General features: G+C 58.6%; 1 protein-coding gene across 6 annotated transcripts in view; it reads left to right on the forward strand.

The window, feature by feature from the left end:
* Window positions 1-24,521, forward strand: part of Kcnk5 (potassium channel, two pore domain subfamily K, member 5) — a 37,967-nt gene extending 13,446 nt beyond the window's left edge. Inside the window, exons 1-5 of one of the 6 annotated variants that reach the window (XM_005389602.2) lie at window positions 8,033-8,207; window positions 18,668-18,779; window positions 19,807-19,973; window positions 20,202-20,370; window positions 22,287-24,521. In XM_005389602.2, the coding sequence (XP_005389659.1) occupies window positions 8,139-8,207; window positions 18,668-18,779; window positions 19,807-19,973; window positions 20,202-20,370; window positions 22,287-23,158 (1,389 nt within the window). In that variant the 5' untranslated portion in view covers window positions 8,033-8,138 and the 3' untranslated portion in view covers window positions 23,159-24,521. Of the gene's footprint in view, window positions 1-8,032; window positions 8,208-11,980; window positions 12,057-12,150; window positions 12,948-17,471; window positions 17,816-17,959; window positions 18,444-18,667; window positions 18,780-19,806; window positions 19,974-20,201; window positions 20,371-22,286 lie in introns of those variants that run through there. The other 5 variants (XM_013517096.1, XM_013517095.1, XM_005389599.2 and 2 more) reach the window with 5 other exon arrangements.
* Window positions 24,522-26,823: the final 2,302 nt, after the last annotated feature.

Here is a 26,823-nt window from a genome sequence, read left to right on the forward strand (position 1 = left end):
CAGGTCAGGGCCTCTGCTCCCCAGGGAGTCTCTCCAGCCTCAGCCTGGACTCTGCTCCCCTGGAGTCTGCACCCCAGCAACTTGGGGTTGCTCTTTCCAGCTCACCTTGGGGGTCACTTGGGGGGTGGTGCTTATGCTCAGGGCTACTCCCCTGCCAGCAAATCATAAAATGGGAGGCTGGAAGCCGCTCTGTGGTTCTTTGACTAGGCTCCTGGAGCCAAGGCCCAGACTTTCGGAGACGTTATGCAATTTGTCCAAGGTGAGGACTGCACATCCGGGGCAATAAAGGAGCCATTAGAGCTTGGTGGGGCGGTTAAGGGAGGGAAGGCCTCTTGGAAGCGGTAGCCCCAAAGAGGAGGTCAGTCAGTTAAAGGTGATTGCCACACCTGCTAATGGGCCCCCTGGTCACTGACCCCACTGATCATATCATGACCCCAGAACTGGAAAACATTCCGGGTTCCCCTCCCTCACACTAAGAGCCAAAGCCTCCCAGTAGTCCAGGGTGATTTGAACTCAGGCATCTGTGTGCTTCTGAGCTTCTTTCTGGGCTCCAACTATTGACGTGGCAGAAGGGGCAGGCGTGCCGTGACCCTGGGCGCGAAGTGCACGGCAAGTTTCAACTTAAACAAGAACTCGGGGTTTATATCCCCTGATAACAGAGGACTTCGGAGGCAGTGGTGGGGTGGCATGCCAGCCACACCATGCTAAGTGATAAGGACACTTGTGGGTAGCAGTTTGAGCCCGGGCCTGCTGTGTGGCCCAGCCGCCTGCCCTTGAGCTACCTCTGTGTGCTACATTATCTCCGGCCTGCTCAGCCACGAGCCGCTCCTGCTGAGGCCAGGCTTCCTACACCGACACCGCTGCCCCATTGCTGCCCCGGCATGCTGGAGGAAGCGCCTATCAGGCTTGACTGGCTGACACCCTAGTACTGCCATTTCCGGGTCACACTGACCGTCCGTAGGTTCGTTTGACATTCTGAGCATGAAAAGTTTTAAGCCAGGAAAACCAGGTTATATATGTGGGTGCCGCAGGCTGTCTGTCATTTGTGTCCCCACCTCTGGTCCCTTTCTCTCACCGTCATTTCCATAGCCTCTGTGGGCCCCTAACCTCCAATTCATGGATTTGAGTTTTGCCTCATCCCTTGATTTGTGAGTCAAGTGACCTGGAGCCTGAGAAAGAATCAAGATGCTGGGGGAGGGTCTGAGTCCCCACACTGACCTACCAGCTCCTGCTACCTAAACCCTCACTTTTATTTATTTATTTGTTTGTTTGTTTTTTTTTTGTCTTTTCGAGACAGGGTCTCGCTGTGCAGTTCAGGCTGGCCTTGATCTCAATTTTTTTTTTGAGGGGTTGCTGGGAATCGAACTCAGGACCTCGCACTTGCCAGGCAGCTGCTTGTGCTGCTGAGCTATATCCCCAGCCCTGAGCTCACTTTGTAGCCCAGACTGGTCTCGAACTGGCAACAATCCTCCTGCCTCAGCCTCCCTAGTGCTTGGATTATAGGCGTGTGCCCCCATTCCCAGCGAAACCCTCACTTTAACACATCTCCGCAGTTGGCTTTCCTGGGGTTAACCTCTCTGATGGGATTTTGTTCTTTTTTCTGGGCCCTGGGAGGAAATAGCTTGTTGAGTCTTAACTTTCTTTGTGGCTGGACCTGGCCAGATACCACCCGCAGGGCAAGGGACAGGTAGGTTACTTCATAACATGCTGAGGACTCCAGGGGGGCCCCTTCATGGATGTTTATTTTGGCAAAGGTGTTCTGTGGGTCTCATGCAAAGCCCTTGCTCCTCCCGTGTCCGCTGGTGCCGGATGGAGGTGGGCACCTGTTCACATACCGTCCCGGCGTCCTGTTCAAATAAAACTCACCCCCTGGGTCGTGGAATGCATCCTGACAGCGCTGGTTTTGGAAGAAAGCCCTTTGCTTCTGAGCATCCCCACCCTGTCCTGAGCATCAGGCGGGTGGATGGGCCCCTTCTCGCTAAGGGGATAAGTGCTGAGTGGGCAGGATGGGGCAGGATAATGCAGGAGTGTCTGGTCAGCATGCCCCAGGTGGCAGGAAGAGGGAGGGAGGGTGTCGACTATCATTGTTTCGACATAGCTCCTTCCACTCCTCCCGGACTCTACCCCAGCCCTGCTATTCCCTGGAATGAGTTGAACTCATCCTTGCTGGGGACCCTAGAAGACAGCTGGGTCCTAGGCCGGCCCGGTGGGTTTGCTGTGTGAGTAGGCCAGGTCACTGTACCTCTCTGAGCCAAGAACTTGCTCACTGAAGCCAAGGAAATAACTGAATGTCAGCTGTACGTCTAATGCCCATTTAAGGGCTGTGGGAATTAGCAGACATATGAGACGCCATCTGCCTCTGAGGCTGGTGGGACCTTAACATGGAGGTGATGTCATGGTGCCTGTGAGCTCCAAGGTAGAAAAGTTGCTTGGACTGGTGCTGTCAGGAGAGGCTTCTGAGCCTGGCTTGGGGGTGGCCTTCCTTGAAGCCCCTTGGCTCCGTGGGCTCCCCGACCCTGCCACAGAACAGTGCACTGGGGTTCGCCCTGTCCGTACTCCTCTGTGCCCCATTGATCCCAAACCTAGCACCCCCGCAGAGGGTAATTATTAACGAATGTCCTGAACTTTTTGCCTTTGGCTTCTCTCCCAGCAGCCCCCAAACCGAGAGGCTGCTACCACACCCTCTAGCAGGCCACCTCCAATCTGAGAAGGACCTCCAGCACTCTTCATCTTGAAAGCACCCCTGCCAGGCCAAGCTTCTGCCCCTCATCCGTGCCAGGCGCCCTCCTGGCTGGGGACACCGTGTTCTCCTGGGGCAGGTGGGTGGCTGCCCGCGAAAGTACGTCAGCGCCTCTAGGAGCTGCTGTGCAGGCCCCTGGGCCGCGGCGAGCGGTGTCAAAGTCCTGTTCTGGAAGGGCCTGTCTGCCAGGCTCATGGGGGAATCACAAGGGTCAGTTTGCACGCTCTTCTCTCTCTCTCTCTCTGAGGGCCTTGGGGCCGGAGCTGCCTGTGGTTAGGGCTTCCTCTGCATGTTCTGCGTTGGGGTGATCGATGAGTCTTTGCACATCTCCAGATGCTGAGCTGCTCCCGGTCACCTCTCCTCTACTCCTCGGCTTACCCAGTTTCTGGTGTTTATTGATCATGCCGTTGGGCTCTGGCCCGCGATCTGGGAGATTCTTGGACAAGCCAGCTTGGGAGCCATTGTGCTTGGGGCCCAGAGAGGGTGGTTTCCGTTCAGTGATTCTCAGTGATTCAGGAGCCAGACTCCAAATTCTGCAAACAAGACCGAGGGAGGGGTGCAAGTTAAAGTGTATGGCTTTCTCTGTTTTAGCGCTGAGTCATAGAAACTCGATTTAAAAACAGAAGCCAGACAGGGCTGCACTGGGGAGACAGGATTATTGATGGCTTTTTCTTTCTCTGCCTCACACATTTTCTGTAATGTGGTTGCATTGCTTTTATAGCAAAAAGAAAAACAAAAACAAAAACCCTCAATCTCTTTAAGGAGTAAAGTATATGCATGTGACCGTTAGCCGCTTCTGCACTGGTTATTTTTAATGGAGGAGGTACACAGAGCTCAAAAATGGCTTCAACAGAAAGTACTCTGAAAACCAGTGTCATGGTGGTGGTCTCCCAACAGCGGAGCGTGACCTGCACTCTCAAGACCCGCTGGGCAGCATGCTGTGGACACCGAGGCCCAGGGGTACTGCGTACTGGAGAACCGGGGTGATGGTATCTATGTTCTGCGGATGAAGACTTGAGATTGCATACGGGGCCTGCCACTTGCCTGGAAAAGAGTGTAGCTCCTTAGTGCAGTCCAGCCGTGTCCCCAGTGAGAAAGGGTCCTCCAGAGGCACTCATCTGTGCTCTGATTGCTCCCAGCTCTGGGGAGTCCCTAAGGGCCCCAAGAACCCTTGCTGTTTTTCAGGTGAACAGAAATCTTACCCGGGCAAGGTCGGAAACTGGTGGTGGTGGCACACATTTGTAATCCCAGCGCTTGGGAGGCTGAGGCAGGGACATCGTCCCTGAGTTTGTGGCTAGCCCAGGACCATGTGTTATTCAGAGTCATGAACATGCTGTGGACAGTGGCTCTGGCCAGCTGGAGCCTGGAGAACATCAGAGTTCGCTGTGCTTGTTACGGTAGTCACTACCTATGTGCTGCTGTGTAATTTTATTTTATTTTATTTAACATAATTAACAGTTGAGTGATTGTGGCTATTTAATTTTTTTTTATTTTTTGTGTTTTTGGACAGGGTCTTACTATGTAATTCAGGCTGGCCTTGAGCTCACTTTGTAGCCCAGGCTGGCCTCCAAACTGGCAACGATTCTCCTGCCTCAGCCTCCCGAGTGCTGGGATAATAGGCATGCGCGGCTATTTAAGTTTAAATTAAAATGAATGAAACTAAAATGGCATTCTTTAGCTGCCAGTGCGTGGTAACTGCGTGAGTCTGTGCGGGTGAAGGTTTCTCTTCTGGACAGTCTCAGCTTGTTTTCTCTTGCTCGTAATACAAAGCCACAGGCCGGAAAACGTATAAAGAAAGGAGGTCTTTTTTGGCCCACGGTCCTGATCCAGGGTCGAGGGGCCGCATCTGGTGATGGCTGCCTTGCTGGCCGTGTCCCTGAGGTGGGACAGGACGCCACGTGAGGACAGGCAGAGAGCACACGTGTGCATGTGTGTGTCTAGTTTCGTTATAAAGCCACCAGGATTTAATCATAGGGGCTCCACCCTGATGACCTTATCTAATCCTCATTTCCCAAAAGCCGCACCTCAGATTAAGTTTCCACCCTTTTAATGCCTCACGGAGGATTACATTTCAGCACCCGGGCCCTTGGGCACACGTCGTACCCACGCTGTAGCGGCCAGCGCTGGAGTGCCTGGCTCTGTTCAGGTTCACGGTGCCCACACCTAGCTTCTTTTTTTTTTTTTTTTTTTTTGGTTTTTCTCCGGTACCCTGAACCGAACTCACGACCTTGCGCTTGCCAGGCAGGCGCTTTGCCGCTGAGCTAAATCCCCAGCCCCCACACCTAGCTTCTTTGTGTGCCTTGCATCTTCCCTTCCTGCTCTAGGAGGAGAGGGGAGAGCTGGCCACCTTTGACCTAGGAGGGCGCCGTGCCGAGGACCCCCGATCCAAGGTGGGCACAGAGCATCTTTGTCCAGTCAGATGGGTCAGCCTTGGCTCCATCTAAGGTGGCTACACAGTGAATTCAAGGCCGGCCTGGACTACATAGCAAAAATCCTGTCTCAAAAAGCCCCCCACAAAAAAAATCTACTTCCAGGGATCTCTGTCTTTTTGCTCATGGTCTCACTTCCTCCTACTGGCCTATTCCGACCCCAGCCCAAAGTATCTCTCTCCCCCTCGCAACTCTGGAAGGAACAGAAGAGGGTGGTTACACGGGCAGGGCCTGTGGTAGATTCTGGGCTGAAGAAGTCCGCAGACGCCTGGGTGGAAACAGAACAGGAGGAGAGGAGGCAGTTTGTAGAGCAGGGGGGGCCTCTGTCTGGCCGCTTGCTCCCGTGCTGGTTTGCTGGTGTCCTTGGAACTGCATTCTCCCCGTCTGTGGGGGCTGCTTGCCCTCCTTCCTGTCCTGTGGCTTGGGCTCGGAAAGGGAGTGTGGTGCGAGCCCTGGGTTTGTCCTGACCTCACTGCCGCTTTGCCCGCCACTTTTTATGAAACTCCTGTCTGCGGGTTCCTCCGCTTGGGCAGGGCTGGTGTCTTCTCCTTCGTTCTGCTCAGTGCTGGGCATGTGGTCGGCGCTCTGTCAGTACTTACTACATCAGTTGACCCTGCCCTGAGCTGCGTGAGAAAGGAGCGTCTGTCTCAGGTGCTGGTCCTGCCCCCCTCGGCTAAATAAATAGGTTGAGCACGTTGCCCTGTGGGTGCTGTGGGGTGCGGGGTGGGTTGTGCCTGGCCACGCGTGGCATTTATAGCAAGTGGGTGCAGCCATCCCTCCAAAAAGGGGAGTAGCCCAGGGGCCGCTGGAAAGCGAAGGTGAAGGAGCCCCGTGTTCCTCCCACCATGCCCTCTGAGCCCCACTCTGTTCCTGGGAACCAGTGATCAGGAGCCTCATTTTACACACAGGTCGGGGGCCAGGCTGTGTCCCGGAGAGCACTGCTAGGGTCAGCTTTCTAGTCCTCAGGCCCTCAGTGACCCAGGGCACGCCTGAGAGGGGGCTCCCGCTACCCACCTTCCCGTCATGGGAAGCTGAGTTTGCAGGGGCTCGGGGTGCAGCCTCAGCAGGTGCAGGTCCCGCTCCCCGCCTCACCCTTGGGTGGCCTGGGGACCTAGCTGTATCATCTTTCTTTCAGCAGCCCCCCAAAGCCCTGGTATTTGTAAACTAGAAGTTGAGACATGGGGAGCACCTCTGATTTGCTTGTGCTTCGTGCTCTGTGGGCCTCTTGCTGGAACCTTGAGAGCTAGCAGTGGGGGTAGGGGTGGCAGTGTTTCCTTTTCACAGATGAAGCAACAGGCCAGGACTGGTGGGCACGGGGAGTCGTCAGCGCCGTGGAGGCCTGTCCGCCCAGCGCTCCTCCACCGCCTTTTCCAGAGCTGCGGGAGTCTTTTCCATTTCCTGTGGCTGGCCTGGCCCAGGTCTTGGGCCCCAGGTGATGGGATGGGAGTTTTCTCAGCCCCCACCACACCCCTCACCTCAGTCCAGTCTTCTGCCCGAGCGAGGCCTGGCTGTACTTTTCCATCCCCGCAGCACAAAAACAGCTCTGTGCTCCTTAATCTGGTCATGTCCCACGCCCCATTGGCCTGGACGGGAGGTGGGCGGGCGACTGAACATGCAGGGTAGAGACGCAGAGACAGCTATGCCTGGTTGGCCCCTCCGCCTTCTGGCACACCGGGCTGGGGGCAGATGGTGGCACCTGCCGTGTGTATCAACCTCCCCCTTGCTCAGACTACGTGGGGATCCTTTTTTGTGCCTCATGCTCGTGACCTCCCCTGAAGCTGAGACGGGGAAAAGGGGTCTGCACTGGAGGGCGGGACTCCCCTCTTGCATCTTGCCCGGTGACGTTGGGATCAGGCGGCTTCAGAAGCTTGTCCCCAGTTGTGACTTGGTCTTCCAGTGGGTTGAGTCTGGGATTTGAGGGCCGTCAAAGCAGAAAGCTCCCCGCCACGCCAGGAGTACCGTCCATGCCAAGATGCCTGTGCTGGGTTGCTGGTAGTTTCTTGTACAATTTATTCCAGAGAAGATGAAGGCCAGCTGTTGTGTGCCTCCAGCTGGAGACTGAACCAGAGGAAATGGGCTTGGACCGCAGCCCTGGGGATTTGGGTTAGAGTCAGACAATAAGGAAGGATTGCGTGACAGGTGGCTGGCTTTCGGGAAGTTGCTGCAGGGGGCTTTGTTGAGAAGGCTGCGGGCGCGCGATCATGCTTGGGACGCCAGGAGACGGGCACAGCCCCCTGGACAGCTCCTTGGGGACGCGGGGGTGGGGGGTGGGTAGAAGGTGTTTTGTCCTAAACAGGCTATTTCCTAGGAACAGAGACTTTCGGCTCCTTCCAGGGTTGGTACCACCGCCTACGACCCCTCTGGGCTTTTTTTCTTTTTTAATTAGTGAAAAGGTTTATAGTTTAACCACTTGGTCGTCTTAAGCCAATTACAGCAAATGGATAGGCTTCATAAGCCCTTATCGTCAGAACCGCAGGCCTTCAGGATGGGTAGTTACTTATTACCCCAAGCTGCCAGCCACAGGAGGAGGAAGAGAAGAAAGAAGCTGGGAAACCTTGTGCTGAGAACCCCCTGCAAGGTGGCCCAGGGCAGGCACCTGTTCCCAGCAGAACAGGACTCTGAGCAGCGCCAGGCTCAGACACTGCGGCGTCCGCGCCTGCTTCCATTCCACTGCCAGGACAAGCCCAACGCTGGGGCTGGGGAGACCTGCGGCCACTGGGTACTCAGCCCCCTTGGACATCCCGGGCTTGGCCACCCCATCTGTCCCCTCCCACCTGTCTCCTTCCTCTGGAATCTGGTTTCAAAGTCCACGAGGGAGCTGACTCACTGGGCGAAGACCTCTGGGATGGAGGACAGGCGCTGGGGCCTGGAAACTGGCCTCTTCCCATACTGCCCGTGCCTGTCAGGGCTTCCCACCCCCCTCAGCCCTGCAGCCAGAAGCCACATAAATCCCAACAGCAGCAAGCATCATGGTGACCTCACCATTCATTGGCAGAGAGCGAGCACCACTGGTGCTAGGTTCTGCTGTGTGCTTAGGGGTGAGTGGGTGAGATCTATTTTCGGAGCACTGGTCTGTTTCAAAGAGATGCTAGCAGGCCAGAGAAACATGCCATGCCCCGTGGCCTGTCGGGAAGTGAGGGGCAGGAGGGGCAGGTGTGGGTTGCACTAGGTGGGGCGCAGCCTGTGTGGGGAGACGTGTGAGGTGGAGGCCAGCTTGGGGTGTGGCACCCGCTGCATCTGCTCCAGAACCAGGCCTTTCCTTTCTGCTCTGTGCTGCTGCAGCTGGACGTTTGGTTTTGACGTGACCGGCCATCCCAGCTTGCGGGTCCCCCGAGGACCTAGGCTTGGGAGGACAGAGGCAAGCAGGCATGTGGCGGGGTGCGGGGTGGCGGCTCTGCTCCACATCTCGCCCGGAGCCGGAGCCCTGGATGCAGGCGGCGGGCAGGTCAGCAGTTCCGTGACCTCCTTTGCGGCCTGCTCAGAGGGCTGTTTTTGGAAACCTTGCGTGGCTGGTTACTTTCCTGGGTCGTTCCTTCCTCCCCTCTCTAAGGTCAGGGTAACTCCGCAAGGCCTGAGGTGGGGAGCAGAAACATGTGCTCACCCAACAATGGCACGTCCTAGCCCGTCCACTCTGCACCAGTCACCTGTGTGACTGTCACCTTCCTGCTGTGCTTTGGTTGGCATTTATTTCTCAGCCTGGCCCCAGGGTCAGGGTGGGTAGTCTGCTTCTGTGAAAAGAAACCCTCCTGGGAATTAGGGGACCTCTGGTAGGTTCTTCTGTGCTCTGTCACCATTTTGTTGTGGTGTCAGCCTTGTCCCTAGCCCTCTCCGAAGACTCCTCATCTACGAACTGGATTGGGGTATCCGCTGTGCCTGGCTTCCCTTCGAGGTCCTGTGTGTTTGGTGAGATGGTGGCAGAGGAGTTACAGCTGTCACAGGTGCTTGGTGCCCTGGGGTCAGGGGAGGAGGGCGATGCGGACTCATGCTGTCCCCCACGGTGACCTGGAAGAGTGAGTGGGCAGGCCTGGGAGGGTGCTGCTGCCCACAAAGGACAACCCAGGGCCCAAGTGCAGCCCGGGGGACTCTTCTTGGAGCCCTGACCCCACCCTGGAAGGAAGGCCACTCACTCCCTCGTGAGCCGCACTCCCATGGGAGCTGCCCTGCCTTCCCTCGGGCTGGTGACCCAGTATTGGGAGATGCCTCTGGGTGTCAGGCAGGGCAGAGAGATGCCAGACACCCCAGTGCTCTGACTCTGGGGGAGAGGGGGTCAGACCACAAAGCCAGGCCCCAGTGTCCCAGGTAGGGAATAGACACCAGCACAGGCCCGGAACTGTAGGCCATGGCCTCAGGGCAGAATAGTGGTTGTGGATTGGAGAGCAGAGAGGCTGCCGGGGTGAAGGACAGCCCTCTCGTCTGTAAGAGCCCCTGGACGTTGTCCTTCAGCACATGAGGCAGGGCAGACCCTGAGAACATGGGCTCTTTCCTGTTCCCCGAGGCCAGTTCCCAGGTAGGCAGTGGTGCTGTGGGACTGGGACCGGCCCCTGAGGCCCCCTGTGTCCACAGCCTGGGGATTTCCCACCGGTTCACCCTCCTGGGATTTCCCACCAGTTCACCAGCCTGGTGTCCTCCCAGGTCAGCCAGGCCTCACAGCTCTGCCCCGGGCTCGGCTCTCACTGGCGGGCGCCTGGCTGCAGGGCCTGAGAACAATGCACACGGGGTCACCTGCCTTGTTTTCTTTGTCCCTCCGAGTGAGGACAGGCCTCCCAGGCCTGTGAAAGTCGGAAACCCAGAGGTTTCTGCTGAAAACCTGCTCCCATCTGGCCCGGGTTTGGCCCCGTGAGCGTGAGACCTCTCGTGCCTCCCGGCTCAGCAGAGGCTGCTGAGACATGGCCCAGGAGGGTGTTGGGGGAACCTGCATGCAGGTGGATGGTACAGCTGTGCACATGGCTGTGTGCTGACTCTGAGGCCGGCCTTGATCTGTTAGGGTCACGCGCAGTGGCTTTGAAAATCGGCTGAGTATAATTATTGGAGTGGTGGGGCAGTTTGAAGTACTAGGCTCCCAGGTTGGAATTTCTGGGGTATGACCCAGCAGGAGTATTTTCCAGGCTCCCCACATGATATCAACATGCAGTGCCAGGCATGGTGGGGCACGCCTGTCATACCAGCACTCAGGAGGCTGAGGCAGGTGGATCGCTGCGAGATTGAGGCCAACCTGAGCTACATAGTGAAGTTTAAGCCTAGCCTGAACAACATAGTAAGACCTTGTCTCCTAACACCGCCCCCCGCCAAAAAAAAAGAACATACAGTCCAGGTTGAGAAGCAGCAGGACACTGGTCCCCTTTTTCCTGCGATTCCGGCTTCAGTTACCCGCAGCCAGTGGGGTCCAGAAATACTAAATGAAAAATTCCAGAAATAATCTGTGGCATTTAAATGGCATGCTTCTCTGAGTAGCACGGTGATGTTTCGTGTTTTCCCCTCCATCCTGCCTGGGGCATGAATCATCGTGTTATCCATCGTAACGCTGCCGTATCCGCCGCCTGCCTGTTAGTCCCCTGGTCGCTGTCTTGGTTATCAGATGGACTGTCACGGTATCACTGTGCTTGTGTTCAAGTAACTTGCGGGGTGCACTGCTCTGCATTGTTTTTCAGGCATCTACTTAGGGACTTCCAGCATAACTCCTGCAGGCTAAGGGGTTTGCTCTCTGGTGACCACTCAAGTGCGTCTTGAGTGTAGGGGTGGTGAACCGCTTTTCACCAGGCCTGAGGGGTCGCCTGGGCTCCCAGGCTTGGGTGCTGGGGGTTCTGTTCTCTGCACAGCCCCATCTGTGCTGCCTTAGGCTGTGCGCTGGCTGGCTGCCTCCTCCTTGGGCTGAGGGATAGCAGGCCGCACACCCAGCTCATCGCTTGGAGGATCAAAGCCTGCCATGGACAACAGGGGCCTCCTCTCCAGCCTGAGCAGGATCCGTGCAAATAAGGCACGCCTGAGTGAGCCTGGGAGTGGGGCTTCTCGCACAGGAGCCTGACCTGCTGGGGACCTGAAGGACCTGGGGCTGGTGGCCGGGAAGCTGAATCCTGAGAGTGGAAATTGTGTTTTCTTGCATGTGCTGTGGTGGGGAGGAGTGGGACAGGCAGGTTCTGTCTGGGCCCGGAAATCCCGGGAGAGGTAGGCAGAGAGATGAGCGGTCTTAGAGAATTCCAAGACACTAGTGCGGCCTAGCTGAACACGGGTCTTCAGGCCCTCTCTCGATATCTGGCACACCAAAGCTCCAGCGATTGACCTGTCTCTCCGCTGCTAAAGTCATGATAAGTACTCCTTGTAGGATTGCAGCAGGGCTGAAAATGCAGCCGAACAAAACAGGAAGTAGCTGTGATCTTCAGGGAGACCTGCTGTGGCTCTGCCTGCCAAGGTCCACCGCCTGGGAGAGGCAGAGCCTCCCGGGCAAGCTGGGCCTGCAGCTGGTGCAGGGATCAGGGTGGCACCAGTACCTCGCCAATGCCTGTGAACTACGGCTGCCCTCCCAGCCACACCCCAGTCACCTGGGCTAGGCCCGAGGGCAGTGAGGAAAATACCAAGAATTCCTTCTCCCTGCCCTGGCACCCTCCACTAAGGCAGCTGCTGCACTTTAGAGTCCGCTCTGGAACTTCTCGTTGTGGGGGAACTTTGAAAAAAACCTGTGTCCAGGTCAACAGTGTCACTGTAGGTGGGACCCAGGCATAGAATTGATTTAAACTGTCTGAACACTGTGGTACTGAGCATGCCCAGTCTGCAGGTGTTCGCCTATTTAGTATCCACGATAGGCTTTCTAATCTGCCTTGCCGAGAACTGCACCTGTGGACTCCACCCTCCTCCCCTCCCAAAGGGTTCCCTGTTAGACACCAGTGGTGGAGGTGAGCCCAGCTCAGAGGCCAGTGGCACGTGGGCCTTTGGTTGCCCTGGGCAACTGGGGACAGCTTGGAGGGGAGCTGGGACCCAAGTTGAGAGAGGTTGCCCCCCTCTGCTCCTGGCCTTGGCCTCACTTGGGAGCGCAGGGAGGGGGCCGGTGGTGGCATGTCCTGCCGAGTTTGCTTGGTCGGACGGGAAGAGAGTCAGGATGGCTGGAGCCTGTGGGCGGGCAGTGGTCAGGTGCGGTGGCCGCCGTCCACGGGACAGGGCTGGGATACCTTGGGCGTGCCTGTTTTCGCCTGCCCTTGACTCCCGACTGGCAGGTGCCAGGCAACGCCTGCGGGGCCACAGTGCTTCTGCTCCTTCCCCAAATGTCCCGAGAAAGCTGATTGCTGAGATGGGAAGGGAAGAGGTGGCCGGTGCAGGTGCAAGGGTGGTCGGGGACAGCGTCTCCTGGCCTCACACAGTGCGGTCTTGCATGAGGAGGCTACGAACACCTAGACCCTCTGGCCTCTGTCCAGGGTGCGCCTGTCCCCACGGTCCAGCTTTGGGGGTGAACAGTCTTCGCTCCTGGGTCACTTCAGGGTCTGGTTTCCCAGACTGCACACATGACAGACGCCACACCTATCCAGCACCTTCTGTGTCCCGGGTGCTTTCAGAGTAGATGGAATTTGGGGGCTGGGGGCACATAGAGAAACGGAGGCCGAGAGGCAAGTTCTTACCCCCAGAGAGTGGCTGGTGGCCACTGGGAGAGCCCAGTTCCAGCCCACTGTTAGGGTGCGCAGGATCTGCCCTTGGGACAGCCCTGTCAGTCCTGCGGCGGCCTTTCAGGGAGAGGACTGAGTGTTCCCCGGCGAGACTGGTGGGGGTTGAGTGAGGAAAGCGCCCCGCTGCTTGTAAGTATTTCAGTCCACACTGACGTATATTCTGTTTTCTGCCCTCTGCGTGTCCCCTGCGCCGTGGTGGGGAGTTTCTGGAGGGACAGCCTCCCGTCCTGCGGGAAGGACAATCCTGGTCAGCCCCGGGGGCATCTCCCGGCCTCACTTCTGCTCTGCTGTCTTGGACCCCTTCCTTGGGGCTCTGTCTGCCTCCTGCACTTCCCGCCTCCCTTTCGTTTTCCGTCCAGGACTCATCCTGCTTCTTGAACTACTTCCATGAGGATAGAGGGGCTGCGGCGAGGACGGGTGCTCAGCTTGTTCTCAGATGAGGACGCTGGGGCTTTGACAGTGCAGAGCCATGAAGTCAGTGACCCCAGCCCAGCCCACCTTCTCTTGGCCTGGTGATGCACCCGCTGATCGGAGGCTGCTGGCTTCAGTGGCTCTGCCTCCAGCCTCCTCCTGCGCCTCTTCATCCTGCCTCCTTGCTGGATAAAGCTTTCCTTCTTGCTGAAGAATTCCATTAAAACCCAACTTCAGAAGGACGCCGCAAGGTGTTGGGGGTGTGGAGGTCCAGTGGAATACCCTCCTTCATTCAGACTCGTTTAGCGAGGATTTTTTGAGCAGCTCCCGTGCGCCAGGCCCTGTGGCAGGCTGTGGGAATGCAGCAGGAGAAAAGCACATGACACACGTCCCTGTGTCGTGGAGCTCAGCTCTCGGGAGTCCCTGCACTCCTGCGGATGTCTCCCCTGCAGGTGCCTGGATGGTGTGTTCTAGCCCCAGCGTCACTGGTAACAAGGCATTTCCTTCCCTGTCTATACCGAGTGCAGTGGTCAAGAGCTGCACTGCCAGGGTTTCATCCGGCTCCGCCACCGACCGTCCGCTCTGCTGGGGCGAGGGCAGGCTGGCTGGAAGGGCTAGGTGGAACGGTAAGGTTTCTTCTATGCGCACAGGAGGATTCATTAGTTAGCCCTACTTCACCTTCCAGGCAGAGGCACCAAGCAGCCAGTGACAGGTCCGGAGGTTCAGCTTATGAACCAGTATCACCCCGTGGGTCCCTAGGAGGCTGGAGTCAGGCAGGTTGTGGAAAGTTTTCTGTGGTCTGGAAGAAATGGCAGTGGCAGGAGCTGCAGCCAGGGTCTGGAGCCGCTCCGTGGGTGCCAAAGAGCTGTGACCCGAGTTGGGCTCATATTTTGGCTTTAGTTTCCCCTGCTCCAACGCGTGACGGGGAAGGCCCTGACCTGCCCGCTCATGAAGGCAGGCAGCGTGTCCCAAAGCCCTGGGTGTGCCCAGCTGTCCGGTTGAGTCTCCTCCAGGAAGGGGAGCTGCATGGGAAACGGCAGAGTCTCACGAGGGTGAGGGTCACCGGGGAACCCAGGCTGTGTGGAGGCTGGGAAGGTGGCACCCGGCGTCTCCTGCTCCTCACACGGGACGGGTGTCGCTGGCTTGCAGCGCTGGCGTGGGGTGGCTGGGCTGGTTTTAGGGCACTGTTTTTTCAGCTGGTGGGAGGAGGTGGAAGTGTGCGCGTGCCTCCTTCCTGTGGCCCTTGCGGGGAGAGGGGTAGGATCACAGTGGTTAGGACCCAGATGGCCTTGGGTTCTAGTCCCCGCTTCGTCGCTTTTAGCACTACCACCGACCTCAAGCTACTTCCGTAACCTCTTGAAGCCTCAAGTCCTCATTTGCAAAGTGGAAAAAGTGATAGTATTCCCAGCAGGATCCTGTCCTCATTAAATGAGCGAGAGGCGCGTAAAATGCTGAGCACACCACTTGGCACGCAGCGAGCCCTCGGTAAATCACAGCGCTTTATGGTGAAGGTGACAGAGGCAGGGAACTCGACTCCTTCCCCAAACAAGAGCCTGGCCCGGGGCGTGTGCGGGCCGCCTTCTCCCATCGCTCTGCAGGCGTGGGGGGAAAGTGAAAATATTGTCTTGTGTGAATTCGGGAGCCAAGTTAAAGAGTCCCACAAGCGAGCAGGGGCCGCCCCCTCCGGCGAAGCTGTTTCCCTAACCCGAGGACGGGGCGTCTTGTCTCACAGGGTGTTTCTCTGGCTCCTGCACGCCCTCTGCCTGGCCGAGGGATGGCCTCCGTCTTGGGAGACCGGTTAAGGCTCTCCTCGTCCTGTGGAATCACAGCCCAGCCAGAGCCACCGCTACACGTGGGGCAGGGAGCCGGCACCCCAAGTCCACTTCCACACCTCCTCTCCTGCGTCCGGTTTGCACCATGCTGTATCATGCAAGAGCCGTGGGGAAGCTAAGTGACACACAGCGGCACTGGTGTCATTCCCTGTCCTGGCACTGGGGTGGAGCCATGCTTGATTCCCAGCCTGGCTACTTGGGAACCACGGGTGGCTGAGGCCCTGGGGGAGCCCGCTGTGCAGACTGTAAACCCAAGCGGCCTGCACCGTGGAGCCCTGGTCTGCCATGTTTCCTCCCTGCCCAGTGGCCATGGGTGTCACTGCCGCCATTGCTTTTAGCACTGTGACCTTCAGGGCCCTCTGGTGTGGCTCCTCTGACTGGCCATGGGGGAGGCTGAAGAGATAACGGAAGTCATGCGGAAAGCTTGAGGCCTGCTTCCGTGGTAACCGAGGGCGAGGGCCGAGGCTTGGTGCTGTTACTCAGAGGATGCACACCGGCCTTCTCCTGGGGGAGGGCGGGGTTTGTGAAGGTCAAAAAGCCCAGCCTTTCCACCTCCCCTGCTCCCACCTTCTGTTCTCTTTAGGGACCCTGTGTTAACAGCTCTCGTGTTTTGGTGTCTGCTTGGTACTTTTCTAAGTCATTCCCAACTGGACGGTTATGTTTGGGAAGTCAGGGTGTCTGGGGAAGCTGCATTGGCATTGTGGGTGGGGCTGTCCCGGGGGTTGCAGGCATTCAGCATCACTGGCCCCCTGCCCAGTTGTCCATCTGGAGCAGGGGCAGGGATCCCGTCCACTCGCAGCTCTGCAGCTTCTGCAGCTCTCCCCCAGCGAGAGCCCCTAAAGCAGTCCTGCCACATAGCACCCTATGGAAGGCGCTCAGCGCTGGTCTGAATACTTTACAGCATCAGAAATCTGTGGAGGGCAGCCCTTTGGGAGGTAGGTCCTTATCCACAAAGCCACCTGTCTCCTCTTGGCCCTTGGCCCGTTGGTTTTCATGTCGTGTGAAGTCCAACACCCAGAGTGGAACAGTGTCTCACGGGTGCCCTGACCCTGCAGAACAATGGGCCCAGTCCTCCTGCCCGGGAAGATACGCGTTCACGCAGCCTGAGATTATGTTTACTTTTCCCTTGGCAGCTACCTTGTATTTGTTGACTTATGGTCAGCTAAAACCAAGGACTTTCCCCTTTGGTGCTGTCCTGCTCTTTTCGGATCTAAAGTGTAAGATTTGAAAAATTTAAAAGACTTATTTACACTTTCTTCTTAATTTTGGTCTGTATTTTCCTTTTTTTTTTTTCAGATAGAGTCTTGCTGTGTAGTTCAGGTTGACCTTAAGTGTGCTGTGTAGCCCAGGCTGGCTTTGAACTCCCGGTGATCCTCCTGCCTCAGCCTCCCGTGCTGGGATTACAGGCATGAGCCACTGTGCCCAGCTGATCTGTGTTTTCTGTCCACATGATTTTGAGTCTCAGTATTGCCGTTGCCCTGTTAGTCCCTTCCCCCTCCACACTCGTCCTGAATTTTACATCTTCTACACATAGGATTGGGAAGCTGTCAATATCCTCACTGTATTGCTGATAAAAATGTGAGCGTCCAGGCCTTGGGGATAGATAATCATGGAGACCTCAGTGTGGATTGATAGTGACCAGTACTGATTGGGCTTGTTGCTTGTCTGCCTCTGAGAGGACCCAGCCAGTCCCGGCTCCACCCTACATTTCCCCGGCTCACAAGGGTATCTTTAAGCCCATCTGTGACCGCCTTGCTGAAATCTAGATGGACCGCATTCCACAGGGCTTCAAGGCTGTGCAGAAGGGGACGCACTCAGAGGCCAGCATGACCTGTCCTCGGTGAATCTTTATGAGCTTCTCGTTCCCATCGCTGCCGCGGAGTGCTCCGGTCACCCTTTCTTCCCTGTTCAGAAGCTTCCGAGAGCACGGGTTTGCTTTCCAGTTTCTAGAACTCTCCCGCTGTTCTTGTGTGAATGTGGGGACACCTTGTCTTCTGCCATCTTCTCTGTTCCCCACAAACCCCTGGGGCGACCAGAGGCGGTGACCCTGTGTCCTCCGTGGCGAGTGATTCAATTCCCCTTGAAGGTGTGCTTTGTGTCTGCTTTATTTTAAGCCGTCTCGTTGAAGATCCGTATCTGGGATGACAGAGGCGGAGGCAGAGGGAAGCTGACCGGGGCTGTGCTTTCTCTCCGTCTGTTTAACGTCAATACACACAGGGCCCTGGTACTTCCTCATTCCCTTGCTCCAAGCGCAGGCTTAGGTTTTTCCAAAGCCTTTTGGTGCTGGAGGCAGCTCAGTGGCAGAGCATGTGTCCCGCATGCACAAGGCCCCGGCTGGGTTCAACCTCCAGCGCTGGAAGAAAATAAAAACAAAAACACTTTTTCGGTTGCTCCTTCACATTTTAGTTTTCCTTTGGGGCCTGTTAGTATCTCAGTGTCCCCTGGTTATTTCATGTGTCAGTGGTTTGTCTGGCTACACTGCGAGCTCTCTGCTTGCAGAACCCCGTTTTCCGTGTCCCCCGGAAAAGGATGCTTCTCGGGCTTCGGAGGTGCTCTGGAGCTGCCAGGAAGGCTCAGGGCAGAAAGTCATGTGTGCGGTTTGCTGGTGTGTCAGACGAGCATGTCATCATGGAAAATTCTTCCCAGAGTGTGCAGATCCATTTCCACGGCCTCTGCTGCTCTGCGCACTGCACATTCCTCTGCGCGATCCACCCATTCCCGCTTTCCCACCAAACCTCAGCCCTGCCGGGGGAGGTGAGCCACGCGCTGCCCCGGCTCCCCGCCTCCGTCCTCCGCTCGGACTCTTCTGCTTTCTTTGGCTCGGATTTACAGGGAATTTGACGGAGTTCCAGGTCTCGCCGGGATGGGTCATCCTGGGGCTTTCCTTGGGTGATAGGACTTGAACCCTTGATCGACAGCCTTTGCCTGGGGGACTCCTGGGGCTGAGCTTCAGCCGCTGATAGTTCCCCAGGGGTGGGTTGCGCGGAAGGATGGAGAAAGGCGGACCTACTAGGTCCGCAGGCTAGTGGGTCTGCATGCCTTCCAAGGACAGGTCCCGGGGCCAGGTCAGCAGGGCCCCAAGCAAACCTTAGAGGGAACCTCCAGAGGGCCGTGGGGGCTCGAGGTCTTCCCCTGGCCAGTGCTGGAGAGGGGACCTGGCCTCTGCCAAGTGACGTGGAGGGGACCTCTTGTGTGTCCTTGTCTCATCTGACTCAGAAACACAACAGGGCAGTGCGGTGATACTCAAGAGTATGGCCCGTGTGTGATGGCTCCAGCTCCCACCTTGTTAGGAATAACCCTTCCCAGACCTTCTGAGTCACACCCTGAGGGTGGGGCCCAGCTGGCTGTTTAATGACTCTGTCCGGGATGCTGGCTCACCCTGGTAAGTTGAACTCGGGAGCCAGGTTGCTTGGGTTCATACCCTCACCCAGCTGGGTGGCCTTGAGCAAGTTGCTTGACCTCTGCCCCTCTCTATAAAATGTCTCATCTGTACCATAGCAGGCACCAGCTGCCACCTTGTTATTGTGATGATCAAACAAAGATGCTTTTAAGTAGCCTAACACTTGGCCTGGGCTCTGACCTTTGTCATCTCACTCTCTTTTTCAGGTGGTGTCTGATGCGGCGGGACAGGGTGTGGCCATCATGGGGAACCAGACCTTCAACAATTGGAACTGGCCCAATGCGATGATTTTTGCGGCCACAGTCATCACGACCATTGGTAAGGGTGCCCACTTCCGTGCCCTCTCTCCTTGGAATCATGCAAGAATCCAATCCAGGTGACTCAGCCGCGTTGGGGGTAAAATCCAGCAGTTAGTCTGTCCTTCTGATTGTTAATGTTAGTAAGGCCATCATGACTGGCTTTGCTTTGAGTCTGTTTCCGTGGATCCTGACCTGGGCACGTTGGGCAGAAACGGCCCCCAGCCCAACGGCCTAAGCCGTGCAGATAAGTTTGCCCCCTGCGTACACCCCGATTCTCTCTGGTTGCGCTGTCAACCATTCCAGAAGCGAGTGGCTTACGACACACACGGTTTGTTCTCTTCCGTCGAGCCTGGTGTCCAAGCTGGTGCTGTCACGTTTGACAGCTGGCGTTGGCTGTTGGCCGGGCCGTCCGCTTCCTCAGCCTAGGAGGAAGGCAAGAGGCTTGCAGGCGTGGCTCAGGCATCTGACAGTGTGACAGCTGGACTCTAAGGGGGATCCACAGAGTGAGAGTTTTCAAAGAATTGGGAGGAGCAGCGATTGTCAGACCTTAGCCTGCCCAGCACGACTTCCGCCGTTTTCTGTGGTCAAGCAAATCAGGAGGCCCGGATGCGAAGGGAGGCAAGTGAGACTCCACCTTAATGTGGGACCGTGCGTAGGAAGGAAGTGGGTTGAGAGTGGCCATCTTTGCAGACTGCCCACTAGGGCTTCTGCTGTCTGATTGGCACCACAAGGTACGGTGAGTATGAGGACCAGGAGGAGGACCTGCTGAGGTGGAGGCTTAGCCCCTCCCTTCAGGGAGCTCCAGAGGGATGGAGGAGACAAAGGCTGCACCATCATAACTGCTGAGTAAACGGTAGGGCCATTAGTTAAGTGTCAACATTAGATCTGTGTCCATTGATCTCAGAGAATAGACTTCCCTCAGGCTGGGTGCTGAGGATGGGCCAGTAGGAGGCAGGGAGGGACCCAGCTGTGTGTGGGTGGCGAAGTGGGAGGGCCCATCACGCCTGCTGTGGCCCCGTCCTCAGCCCCGCCCTCTCCTTCCTCAGGTTATGGCAATGTGGCTCCCAAGACCCCGGCTGGCCGCCTCTTCTGCGTCTTCTATGGTCTCTTCGGGGTGCCGCTCTGCCTGACGTGGATCAGTGCCCTGGGCAAGTTCTTCGGAGGACGCGCCAAGAGGCTAGGCCAGTTCCTCACCAGGAGAGGCGTGAGCCTGGTATGTTCCCAGTTCTGGGTGCTGGGCAGAGGTGAGGGGACAGGAAGTCCTCAAGAACTGGACAGGGGTGTTGGGGCAGGTGGCAGTTTCCGCACCCCCGGCCCTGTCCCCGCCTCCCTGGGCTCGGTGTCCAGGAGGCCACTGCTGGCTGCCTCCCGGCCTTCTGGGCATCCCTGCCGGGTTTCCGGACTCTGCCAGCGTCTGACTTGGTCTCCTGCCTCCCCACAGCGGAAGGCGCAGATCACGTGCACAGCCATCTTCATCCTGTGGGGCGTCCTGGTCCACCTGGTGATCCCGCCCTTCGTGTTCATGGTGACGGAGGAGTGGGACTACATCGAGGGCCTCTACTACTCCTTCATCACCATCTCCACCATCGGCTTCGGTGACTTTGTGGCCGGTGAGTCCCTGCTGCCGTTCCCTGGCTCGACTCCTCACCTTCTCATATACGGGCCCAGGCGTGAGGCCGCCTACCCCAAGCTGGCCTTTTATCCAGAGGCCCACGCGGAGTGGAGCTGAGTGCGGGAGCTGCCCTAGGGGCTTCAGTCCGAGGCCAAAGCTTTGCCCTTGCCACAGGCAGCTCGAGACAAGGGTGGCCTTCTCCCAGCCGCCCGCCCTGCCCCGCCCCTCGGTGCGGCCCTTCTCTTCCTCCTCCTGCACTTAATCCTCACTCAGCCCCGGGCGCTCCTGCACTTGGGCCTGCGGCCTGTGCGGCTCTAGGTCTTCATCTTCCTGACACCAAGCTCAGGCCTGTTGACCCTGCGGTGCTGGGCCAACCCCGCCTCTGCTCTGCGGCCTGGTTGTGCCCCAGCTCCTGACCCGGAGGGCAGGGGAGGTCGCCCCCATTGTGTGTGGCGTGCTGGGAGGGGCTGCCGAGGGGCGGGAGGAACAGGAGTGGCCTGAACACACCACCGGGCCTGGCGAATCAGGGCTGCCTGCTGTCGCAGAGAGGAATTCAAGGCACAGTCCTCCCTTTGTCCGGCGCCTCGGCCCACAGCTGGCCCAGAAGCCTTTGTGTTGGGGGAGCTCAGCGGTTCTCTTCCCTCAGCTCCAGCAGGACGCCAGGCTTCTGCCTCCCTTTTTCCATCTGTAACACTGGTGGAGAAAAGTGCCCCGCACCCGGGATGATAGGGAATGATGCCAGTTTATACTGTGCCCGAGGGCAGGGGGTAGGACCCCAGCGCTGTCAGGCCACAGTCTGCTATGCTCCAGTCTCGAGCAAGATTGACAGCTCCCCTCAGACAGAGCCCCTGGCCTGACGGACCTCCGGTCTGCCGCCTGCCCTCCGAGGCTGGAGGTGACCACTCCCCAGCTCTCTAAGCTGCGTGCCCTCTGAGGGGGAGGCGGGATATAGAGCAACACGGCTGTAAGGGCAGAGTCACAAAAGGATCTCAGATGGCCCCGCCGTATAGGAGAACCACCAGAGATGGCGGGATGGCGGGCCCTGGAGGCTCCTGAAGCAGGTCTCAGAGTGGAGGAGCCCCAGGAAGGCGGAAACAGGAAGCCAGGGAGGCTGAGCGGCCTTGGAGGAGACAGAAGACAGCTCTGAATGTGCCTACCCAGGTCAGGCCTCCTGGGTCGTCACAACCCAAGCACCAGTGTCATTCCCAGTGCTCCCCCAGAACGGCAGCTCGGCCGCCAGAGGCCTGTCACACAGCTCCATCCTCCCTAACTGAGCTGCCTCCCTCACACCCCAGCTGGTTGTGGAACGACCGAAGTGCACCTACTCGTGGGCTGTTTCTCTCTCCCCTCCTCCCTTCGTCTCCCCATCCCTCTCCCTCGGGTGGGGATTAGAACCTTCAGCCTGTGCACTGAGCTCCATCCCCAGCCCTTTTTGTATTTTTTATTTTAAGACGGGGCCTTGCTAGGTGGCCCAGACTGGGCTCAAACTGGGAATTTTCCTGCATCAGCCTCCCAGAGAACTAGGATTACAGGTGTGGGCCATCATACAGCCCAGCATGGGCTGTTTCTTGACCCAGGTGTTTGTCGCTTCCCTATCCCCCAGAAGCCTCTTTAACTTTCTGCTTTTTTGAACGGATTATATAGCCCAGGCTGGCTTCAGTCTCGTGGCAGTCCTCCTGTCTCAGCCTCCTGGGTGTTGGGATTGATTACAGGGATGTGCCTGGCAATTTTCCTTACTTTTATGATTGAGGAAACCGAGGCCCAGAGATGGGTTGGGGGGGCATGAGTGACAGGCCATGGTTCTTTGGGAAGACGATGGGGTGGGGATGGCCCGGGGCTAAGCTGTGCCCTTGCCACTGCATGTGTCTGGAGCCTTGCTGGCCCCTGCTGACTCTGGGCCTCCTGTTGTCTCAGGTGTGAACCCCAGCGCCAACTACCACGCCCTGTACCGCTACTTTGTGGAGCTCTGGATCTATCTAGGGCTGGCCTGGCTGTCTCTCTTTGTCAACTGGAAGGTGAGCATGTTTGTGGAAGTTCACAAAGCCATCAAGAAGAGGCGACGGCGGCGGAAGGAGTCCTTCGAGAGCTCCCCGCACTCCCAGAAGGCCCTGCAGATGGCGGCCGGAAGCGCAGCCTCCAAGGACGTCAACATCTTCAGCTTTCTGTCCAAGAAGGAGGAAACCTACAACGATCTCATCAAGCAGATCGGGAAGAAGGCCATGAAGAGCAGCGGGGCTGGGGAGAGGGTCTCAGCACCAGGCCCCCGGCTGGGGTCTCAAGGGAGTGGGCTGCCAGCGATCCCCACGTCCCTGGCACCCCTGGTGGTCTACTCCAAGAACCGGGTGCCCAGCCTGGAGGAGGTGTCCCAGACACTCAAGAGCAAAGGCCACATGTCCAGGCCCCCCGGGGAGGAGGCTGGGGAGCCCGAGGCCGGCTCCCCGACGACCTCTGAGGCCTTCAGCAACCAGCTGGACCGCATCAGCGAGGAGGTCGAGCCCTGGGAGGCCCTGGACTACCAGCCGCTCATCTTCCAGAACGCCAACATCAGCTTCGTGAGCGAGGAGGCCGGCCTCTTGGATGAGGAGACCTCCAAGTCCTCGCTGGAGGACAACCTGGCCGGGGAGGAGCAGCCCCAGGAGGGGGCCACGGCCCAGGCCCCCCTGAACATGGGCGAGTTCCCCTCGTCAGATGAGTCCACCTTCACCAGCACCGAGTCGGAGCTGTCCGTGCCTTACGAGCAGCTCATGAACGAGTACAATAAGGCCGGCAGCCCCAGGGGCACGTGAGGCAGGGCCGGCTCCCCGCCCCGCCTGAGACAGGGGCAGCCTTGGAGCGGGAGCGGGGGGCCAAGGGCCTTGTTCTCCTTCCATCCCCTCCAGCACGATGCTCCTCCGACGGATGTAGCGCGGGCCCAGGACAGGGCCTCTACTCGCAGCCACGCGGGCCTGGCGGTGGGGAGGCTGCTGTCCTGAGCGCGCCGGTGTCTCCAGTGGTTGGAGGCATGTGGGCGGCAGGACCGACCCCGCGAGGGCCTGTCCTGCGTGGCTTTTCACCCTGTGCTCGGGGGACTGTCACACGGTTCTCGGTGGCCCGGGCTGGGCTGAGTCCACCAGTGTTAATGAGCAGCTCTGTGGGGCTGGCACGGAGCCAGAGACACCTCCGGGAGGGAGGGAGGGAGGAGCCCACGTGGTCCGGTTTCTGCCTGGTCCAGCTCTCCGGTGTCTGGGGAGGGACAGCTGTGATGAGGGGGCCGGGGCATCGCAGTGCTGCAGCGGGAACAGGACCTTGTTCTCAAGGACCTCGCTGCCCACTGGTACCCCCGCTTCTTCCCATCCCAGACCGATGGGGCGGGGGGCAAATTGCTCTTGGCTCTCAGGTGGGCTGTGGCCAAAAATGTGAATGGAGCTCCTCTCTCCGGCTGTGTGCGCGAGTGTCAGGAAGGGGAGCTGGGGCTGGGGAGAAGCGATAATGTGAAACTTTCTGGTGAGAGGCGGCGGGTAGACCTGCTGCCTCTGTTCTTGTGTTATCAGTGACGCTCACCTAGACCAGCTCACTTTGCCCTGAGTGTTTTTGTTATATATGTTTCTTTCCTCATGAACTGCTGTTTTTATACATGAGTCTGTGGTTGGCTTCAGAGCCAGTGAAGAGCAGGGTCTGGAGAACTGGGGCTGTCTGGCGCATACCCTGCTGCATGCCTACACCCCCCAGGCAGCTGGGCCTTCCGTGCTGCCCTGAGCCAAAGTCCTGATGTCGAGAGCCGTGACCCCGTGCGTGGTAAGGGAGGGCACGCTGAGGTTAGGCTAGAGAGGGATGCCTGGCAGGCAGCTGACTGCCAGGCAGGAGCCCAGGCTCCCACCCTCAAGCCCAGCACCTTCTCTGACCCTCCTCTGTCCCCTGTGCTGTGGGGAAGATAGGACAGAACCCCCCAACCTGAGAGCCGGCGGGGGGCTGGGGGGCTGTGTCCACGCCCTCCCCATTCTCTAAGCGGTTGCCGCAGGGCGGGAGGAGCAGCCTGTGTGCTTCCGCGAGCGGTTCCGTGAGCCGGGCTAAGTGCCGGCTGTCCTGGAGTCACACACTGTATGTACATCCTGGCAATGACGGCAAATGTAATTTATTTTACCATTTTTACAATAAAATATAGACAGGCCAGCTTGGTGTCTGCTGTGTGCTGTGGGGGGGTGGGGGACAGGCTGGTGGGGGGGCCTCTGGGGCGGGAGGGGCCTTGGGGAGAGCCCACAGAGGGCGGAAGGACTCGGAACAGGCCGACACGGAGAGGATGGGGTGGCGAGGGAGGCGGAGCAGGCCTGAGAAGAGGAGCGTGGTGGGGAAGGGCCAGGGTCAGGGAGGAGCCCAGGGGTAGGGGGTGGTGGCAGAGTCCCCCCCTTACCACTTTCCAGGCCCCGGTCCAAAGACTTCTCGCCCAGTAGGGCCTGGGGGACACCTCTGACCCCAGAGCAGCTCTCTGAGGTGGGGCTTCCGTCCCAGGGCACAGAGAGGCCGCCGTGTAACCTCTCTGTAAAAACGAGCCTGGATTCAACCAGGCGGCCCAGCTCCTGGCTGCTCCCTCAGCCAGCAGAAAGGCAGCCGGTGTTCGGGGCAGGTCGGCCGTCTGGAAGGGGCTCCTGTCTCCATGTAGGTGGGCCGGAGGGCTCTGGGAAAGACCAGGCCTTCTGAGCCTAGGGCTGGGTGGGATGCTCCGGCCAGGGTGTAGACACCGGGGGCTGGGGAGAGGGGGGAGGAGGCCTGGCCCAGGCTCCGTGGGGCCCCAGACCCAGCTGATAAGGAAACCAAGGGTTCCTGATTCCACGAGTTTTTCAGGGGGGCGCTGGGATTCAGCGGGTGCATGAATTCAACCAGCTGAGTTTGGAAAGGGTGAAGGAAAGGCGGCCCGAGGTTGCTGATGTGTCCTGGGGACCTAGGCCTGAGCCAGGAGGGTCGGTGGTCATCATGCCCTGGAACATCCAGCGTGACGACTGCTGGTTAGGCGTTGACGGGGTATGGGCGCTGTGAGTAGGCTGGGGGTGGTTTAAATATATGGGAGGATGTGTGCCAGTTGCACGGAGGTGCTGCGCGCTTTATGTAAGGGACTCTTGAGCACTGTGGGTTTGGAGTCCCAGTGGAAGAAATCCCATCCGTCCGGAGGCTGACTACCTGACACTCCGCCCCGGCTTCTCTAGTTTTAGCACGGCCCCATCAGCCTGAAGGTAAGAGCCCCACACACTGCGCCCGGCCCGTGTGCTGTGTTTCACACTGCACCGGTTCAGGGAGCCCTTGACAGCACACCGGAGGCCTGGTGCCCCCCCAGCCCAAGCCACTGGGTCCGACTCCGCCAGCGTCCCCATCTGGCAGTGGAGAGCGGGGCTCTCTTGGCGGCGGGAGGCTTGGCTTTGCAGACTGGAGCTCCTGGGTGAGGAAGCACAGACTGCAGCCAGACTGAGCCAGGTGGAGCTATGGGCAAGCTTAGTGTGGAACTTTCTGGAAGGGAAGGCGGGGTGGAGGGGAGGCTGCACAGCAGCTGGGGCCGAGCGGGGCCCTGGAGGCCCCGAGTTCCTGAGGGTGCTTCCCTGCGAGGGAGGGCGGAGCTCTGGGATGGCTTCCTCTCCGGCGGCCCTTGAGGTTTCCTCTCAGCTCTGCCAACCTGCCCGCTCCATTCTTGAAATAACAGCTTCCCTATTTCCGAATCCGCGTCCCACTGTCCGGGACTGCCAGCGTGTGGTTCTGTGGGCGCCTCCCTACGTGTGGGTCCTCTGCCCTGGGTCCCCCCGGAAGGGGCTCGCAGGTATCTGATGAGTGAACGCGTGGACTCCCTTAGCTGGTCTCCCTGTCTCTAGCACTGGCTCCCGGCAGCAGCCTGCGTCTGTGGAGTTTGCCTTGCCCGCTCCTCCTCTCCCTGAACCTGCTGGGGGGCCCCGTGCTCTCCTTGGGGCCCGCTCTCTCCTTCCCCTTCCACCTTCCGTCCCTCCCCCTGGACTCTGCCCACGCCCTTCCTCTGTGTCCTGGCGTGTCCTCCGACCCTGCTGGGGTCCACCGTACATCAGCTTCTCAGGGTAGCTGTCCGCAAGCCCGATGGCCTTCCCGCTTCAGGGCCGTGAGCGCCTCCCGCAGCAGCTGCCTCTGTCCTGTGCGGTGACGTCGGAGTTCCCTGTCTCCGGGTCCCACACGCCCTCCTCGTGGGGGCGTCACTGGAGGTGGCAGGGGGCGGCTTGTTCACCTTTGCTCTCTCACCCCAGGGCCTGCGTAGATGAGGGCTTCCGCTCTCCCGAGTTTACTAAATGCGGGTGCCGGCCCCGCCCTCTGCAATTCAGTGCCCCTCTTTCTGGGACGGAGGCCAAGTCAGGGCCCAAGGCTTGTTCCACGAGGGCGAGGCCCAGCAGAACAGGGTGGATGATCTTGAGGGACCTGTGGCAGGCTGAGGTGGCCTGGTGAGTCACCTCACGCTGTGCCAAGTCAC

This window comes from Chinchilla lanigera, unplaced genomic scaffold (assembly GCF_000276665.1).
Source record: "Chinchilla lanigera isolate Chin_1 unplaced genomic scaffold, ChiLan1.0 scaffold00036, whole genome shotgun sequence".
NCBI classification, from domain to species: domain Eukaryota; kingdom Metazoa; phylum Chordata; class Mammalia; order Rodentia; family Chinchillidae; genus Chinchilla; species Chinchilla lanigera.